The following is a 6413-nucleotide window of genomic DNA, read 5'->3' as shown; positions in this document are numbered from 1 at the left end:
CTCTGTTTATTTGATATCTTGTGTCCTGGTATTCAATGTATCGTTAACTTCCTATAAGGTTTATGAGGGTTTTTGATACACGATGAAACATATGAGGGCATTTGTTTGCCTCTTGCTTAGCTTTTTGTGGCGTTATTTGGCGTTATTTTCTTGGGCTTTCCATATACTCATCGCAGGCTTGAGCTGTGAGCGTTGTTAGCAGTTCCGGCGTTAAACTGTGGATGTTTGTCAGTTTTCTCTTAATAGTCTCCTTGTATCTATCCACGAGTTCCTCCTTCTTTCTCCATCGGGCTTTTCCTTCGTCTTCCGAAATTTGTTTCTCTTTCCGGTTCTCGATATCAAAATAGATGTTTAAGTGGTCGCTCAGATTCTCTTGTACGTTCGTTTTCCATCCTCTCATATGCTTGATAGTTCTCTCATTGCGGTGAGCTCGATGTTAACCGCTATTAATTCCTGTTCTGACATCCATTCGCTGAGAATGGCTATGCAGCCGACTTAGCATTAAAGTCCCCCGCCACTACAACCATTTTCTCTCTTCGTCCGTCGAAAGCCTCTCCTATTATTTCAAGTTGTTCCTGATAGTATGCAGTCGTGCAATTTAGGGATAGATAACATCCTTGTATTTTGCCAATATCTGTTTTGACTGCTACATAACTTTTGCCTTCTGTCCAGCTAAGAACTTTTATATCTCTCTGTTTATTATTTTAACTGCAACACTTGCATCATCATTTTTAGAACCAGTTCCCATTTTCGATCTTCCTTTCGTTTGACTCTGATATTATCGCTATGTTTATCTGCTTTTTATATATGTTTCTCTCCATCATGTTCATCGCCTCTACGCATCAACCTGTAACCTTTCTTCTGTAATTCAATTCCTTCTTGAATTCTTCGCATCCTCCGGATCCAGCCCTGTGTCCACTTTGGTTACATAGCGGGCAGAAATCTTCATTTGTGCAATTCTTGGCTGTGTGCCCTTCCTTTCCAAGAGACTGTAGGAAAGATACTAGAGAAACTAATTAACGAAAACCCTACTGAGCGAAAAGCAAATTGGCTACAGGACAGGAAAGGGCACAGTCGATGCAATAATGTCAATTATCAAAAGCGTAACGGAAATGAAAAGAGTATCCTTGCAAAACAGAGGATTTTGTATAATGATCCTTTTAAACATCAAAAATGCGTTCAACTCTGCACCTTGGACTGAGATAAACAGGGCATTGGAGAAGAAAGGTTTCTCAATGGAAATTAGAAGGATAATAAGATCTTATTTATCGGATAGAGAAATAGTTCTACTAGGAGGTAGAGAAGAGGTAATGACATGCGTTGGTAGCCTACGCAGATGATTTGGCAGTAATGGTGAGAGCAAAATATGAAGAGAAGTGGCAGAGAATATGAGAGAACTGGGTATACAACTAGCGGAAAAGAAGACTGAGATAGTGATTTTGACGGGAAGAAGAAAGCTGAAGATAATACAGCTTAGAGTAGACCAACAAATCATTAAAAGCTCAGAATCGGTAAAGAATTTAGGAGTCCATTTAGGGAAGGAACTACGCATGACGGCGCATATCAATAAAGTCTCAGAGAAAGCCGGAAAAATGTATAATAACTTAACGCGTTTGATGCCAAGCAAAAGGAGGTCCAAGCTATGCTCGCAGAAAACGACTAGCGACAGTTATAACATCGGTCACTCTTTAGGGAGCTCCAGCTTGGCAAAGTGCGCTTAAGTACAAGAAATATGCTAAAATGTTGAGGCTAATTGAAAGAAAAATGGCAATCGGCGTAACATCCGGTATACTGGCCGGACACGCACCTATGGACTTGCTGGAGTGGGAAAGAAGTAGAAATTAGGAGATGGAACCATTATGAAGGATGGGCAGAAACCTTTATAAAGAATGTAAGAGAATAGTAAGCAAAGGGCCTCGTGTAGATTATTATACCACCCAAGCAATAACAGAACATAGCGTGTACGCAGCATACTTGGCGAAGATAAAGAAGAGTGAGTCGGACAATTACTGGTTCGGATGTCAAGAGACGGATACACCTCGACACACAATATTTGAATGTTGTCGCTTCGAAAAGGAAAGGATGGAAATGGATACGGAAGTGGGACAATCTGTTAAGGAAGAAAACGTAGCCGACCTTCTTATGAACAACGAAAAGCAGCGAAAAGCATCTTCCATGTTCTGCTAAGCTCCCAGCCATCCGCTCTGTTGACGTTATTTCTATGTCGGTGGATCTCTATGGCTTCTCTTGTCAGTCGCTGCTGATATCTGTTGTCCCTAGCCAGCACCTTTGTTTGGTCGAAGTCTATTCGGTGTCCCTCTGCATGGCAATGTTCCGCAACCGCCGACTGCTGGATCTTTTTCAACCTTACATGCTCCTTTTAATAGAGTTAGTTTGTCCTTGGCTATCGGTAGTGTGTTCCGGATTTTGCTGACCGTATCGTAAAGCACTTTGATGTCGTTCTTCTTGAGGTGCCTGGCAATTCGTTCCATTACACCTGAAACATAGGGAAGGCAGATAAATCCAAGAGGTTTTGTACTCTCCGCGTCCTCCCTCTGCTTTCGCTGCTTGATGGCTCGGTTGATGTCTCTCGAAGTGTATCCGTTCTTCTGCAGTACGCCTCGTAGATAGTGTTGCTTCTTCCTCAAATTATCTATTTCACATATTCTCGCTGCTCGCTGAAATAAAGTGTGGATCACGGACCTCTTCTGTTGGGGGTGATGATGTGAAGATGCCTGCAAGTACCTGTTGGTATGGGTCTTCTTCCGATATAAACCAAGTTCTATATCTCCAATATGGAGATCCCATGGCTGCCCCTTCGAACTGCTCGTAAAATTCTCCCTTCCAGCTGAAATACGTCGATGATAACCAGTACTCCACTAGATCTGGAACGTATTCTGTTAATCCCGGAATGGGCTTTTGGCGAAGACCATCTGCAGGATCTTTAACTGGTACCCTAGTAAAAAGGGATTCCACATCGAAACTCACCAAAATATCCTCAGCATCTAGCTTCATACCTTTTACCGATTCCATAAAGTGTGTAGAATCCCTGACATACGATTCCGTATTCCCTGTGAAAGGAGACAGAATCTTTGCAAGATATTTGGCCAACTTGTATGTTGGGGAGTTGATGGCACTGACGATAGGGCGGAGGGGGACGTCTGGTTTATGAATCTTCGGTAGTCCATAAATTCTTGGTGGTACCGGCGCCTGCAAAAACAAACCTTTCTGCTGTTTTGCTGCAATTCCTGTGGATTTTATCAGGTCCTTCTTGATCTTCCTGTAAGTGGCTGTTTCCAGTAGGTTCATCATTTTGTCGTCATATTCTTTTTTGTCCATACCCACGGTGGCATTCCCCTTGTTTGCTGGTAACACGACGTTTTTATACTTTTCTTTAATAGATCGGAGTGCTCTTTTCACCAACCGTCAAGTTGGACTTCGGTGGTTTTGCTGACTTCAGTACTCTCCCAACTTCTTGTCGGATCTCTTCGGGTTTTAGTGCGGGCAGTCCTCGAACAGCTGCTTCTACTTCGCAGATGATTTCCTCTCTTGGGACCTTCTTCGGGGCGATTGCGCAGTTTAATCTTTTGGCGAGCACAGTGGTTTCGTCTTTCGTTAGTGGGACACTCGATCTGTTGATGACTACACGCCGTGTCCGATGTCTATTGTTATGATTTGTTATAACTCATCCGGATGAAGGAATAATGGAGGATAGAGAACGAAGATCTCATGAATTCTGTCTAGACTAGCAACAAGAATCAACGAATAGAAGAAATAAAAAACGTAAGTTGGTCCGGACTGCCAAGATCCATTAGGCAACGATAGAAGGGGGATAAAATAAGAAGGGTTGGGTTAGGTTGAGGTGCCATGTTTTGAGGTTGAGTTACTTTGACGTTTGATTATTTTAGTGCGAAGTTATTTTGTGGTTAGATTCCTTTAAGGTTGTGCCGGATTGTTTTAGAGTTGGATTAATTGGAGTTGGGTTTAGATTAGCAAAATTTGGCGTTGGGTTGATTTGAATTGGGTATAGGTTAGGTTGGTATGGTTTGTAATTGAGTAACATCAATTTTAAGCAAACCCTAGCTTATCAGGTTTTGCCTTAGAATGAGGCACAGCCCAATAGAATCTTTTGCAAAACTGCAGTAGGTCTACGAAGAAGCAGTGTTTTACAAATGCATAAATCATTAGGACATTTTCGAAAAATCATCAAATTTTGACAATCAAAAGAAAATTAAGTTATTTATATATTTTAAGTATGAATAAGACATTATTGAATATAATACGATCGAAACCCGCAAAAGAATTTCTATTAACATTATCACATCCGGTCATAAAAGTCATAAACGCGTTCTGCAAATCATAAAAACGACTAGGAAAGGGACCTCATCAGCATTTTTATCGAATCGACGTCGCATCGTATGGGGAGTGTAAAGGCGAGAGGAAGTGGCCTCGTTTAAATTTCTAAAAGATTAAGCAGCTTCTAGCAGCCGGTCGACCTTGTTTATGACGATCATAACCATAAGTAACTTTACGAATTTCCTCTTTCTACGACTTTTCCTTTTTACACCACAAAAATAAATAAACATACTTATTTTAAAAAAGCAAGTCGTATAAATCGTAAAGAGGGCAAAAAAAAATTATCAGGGGGTTGATACGTGCAATTGCATTTGCATATGGGCGTGGACCATTTCGGTTCGAAATCCTGACCGCAGAGAAGTGGCATAAATTAATTAAAAATATAGATCAAATCCGGATTAAAAGCGATCGAAAAACCGCGCGGCGGCGTAAAATGAAAAAGCTCCGGTCTACTTTCATTAAATTCCCGACGCTGATTTGCGTTTTTCTCTACCCTCCGCGCCGTCGAGCAGACGGTTGAGCGTGTTTTTCCCGTTGAACCGTGGAACCCTTTTGTATTTTTTTTTCAGCCAGAGTGCAACGCGCAAAATTAAACAGTGATTACAATTTCCCAGTTGGAACACGTGCGCTCAAAACCGACAATAAGCAGTATCTCTACTCGAAAAACTCGTGGATTTGTTTTTTTTTTCTTTTTTTATCAAATCGCAATGGGATTTCCTTCAATAAAAAAAATTATGGTGATTTTATAAGTACGAAGACTTTCACGACCGGTGTTAATTAAACTAAAACTAGAACTAACACCAGACCTAGACCTAGTCTTTTGAAAAAAATTTTGACGTTTCGGATGCCATGTTGCAACCTTCTTCACTTCGAACTTGTTTCTGAAAAAGGTTGCAACATGGCATATACAATTATGCCATTACAACACGCAGATACAATTTGCATCATAGTCAGCATCTGTAAATGCATGCAATTTTAAATTTCTTATTCCAGTTCCAAGCGTATATTCGATTCCAAAATCCTTGTATGTATGTAGATATTTATGTCAACTTATTAAAATTGACCTGGGGATGAAATACTGTGATCAGCAACTGTGATCAGATTGAAATAGCCACGGAGCAGATATCTGTGGCAATTCGTTCTGCCTAAGTAATAATCGGGGCATACCCTGGTGGAACGAATCTCTTAGCTCCGAAAGACAAGAGGTCCGGAGCCTTTTTAACCGTGCCAAGACATTAGGTGTATGGGAGAAAAATAAACAAGTTCTAAGGCAAAAAGAGAGTCTTGGAGCAGATTCGTACTACATACGTTTCGGAATTTCTTTCCTTCTTCAGGCACGACTGAAAACCTTGTGGTATCTTCATGTAGACATCTTCTTTTAGCTCGGCATACAAAAAAGCCGTTTTTGTATCAAATTTTGTTATTTTGTTTGCTTCTGCAGCTGCTGTTGCTAATATTACTCTAATATACTCTAATACTTGCACAGGACTGAATTACTCTTTTATGTGTTTATGTGTTTTATGTGTTATGTTACCTCTTACTATTAATCTGGTTTTATAAGTTCCGTCATCCTTCAGTAATATATTGTAATCAATACCTCTAAAGGGATATATTTGGTCAATTCGGTAACACAAAAACTTTAAGAATAATCTTTGAATGCGTTTTAATAAATTAACATGTACAGCATAAAAAGGTTGCCAAATCAAAGATGCGTATTCAAGACGCGAACGAATCAGAGCATTAAAAATAGTAAGAAGGCCGATGGTTGAAAATTTTTTACAATTGCGATATATAAAACCATAAGTTCGATAACATTTGGCGCACAGATTAGTTGCATGGTCTATGAATGTAAGTTTTGAATCAAAAGTTACCCCCAAGTCTGTAACATTATTACTGCACCGCAAGACTTCATTACCAATACAGTACTCTGTGTGTATCAGCGAACTTCTGGTGTAGAAAACAACGGCGCACTTCGACACATTTAGAGACAATCGGTTATTCGCGCACCACTCGATTACACTATCCAAACCACTCTGAAGAATAACACTATCCGCTGA

The 6413-nt window shown here is 40.3% G+C and overlaps 1 protein-coding gene across 1 annotated transcript; it reads right to left on the bottom strand.

Annotated features, from left to right (window-relative positions):
* Positions 1-2658: 2658 nt before the first annotated feature.
* Positions 2659-3339, bottom strand: LOC139429522 (uncharacterized). Its single transcript, XM_071195293.1, has one exon. It carries the CDS (start codon positions 3337-3339, stop codon positions 2659-2661), a length of 681 nt encoding a protein of 226 aa, XP_071051394.1.
* Positions 3340-6413: the final 3074 nt, after the last annotated feature.

Source organism: Onthophagus taurus, chromosome 3 (assembly GCF_036711975.1).
Source record: "Onthophagus taurus isolate NC chromosome 3, IU_Otau_3.0, whole genome shotgun sequence".
Taxonomy (NCBI): Eukaryota; Metazoa; Arthropoda; class Insecta; order Coleoptera; family Scarabaeidae; genus Onthophagus; species Onthophagus taurus.
The sequence above is the reverse complement of the archived record's forward strand: the minus strand, read 5'-3'. Positions and strand labels throughout refer to the sequence as shown.

Excerpts from the sequence above, each read along its gene's own strand:
- LOC139429522 (XM_071195293.1), bottom strand. The coding sequence starts at position 3,339 with ATGGACAAAAAAGAATATGACGACAAAATGATGAACCTACTGGAAACA.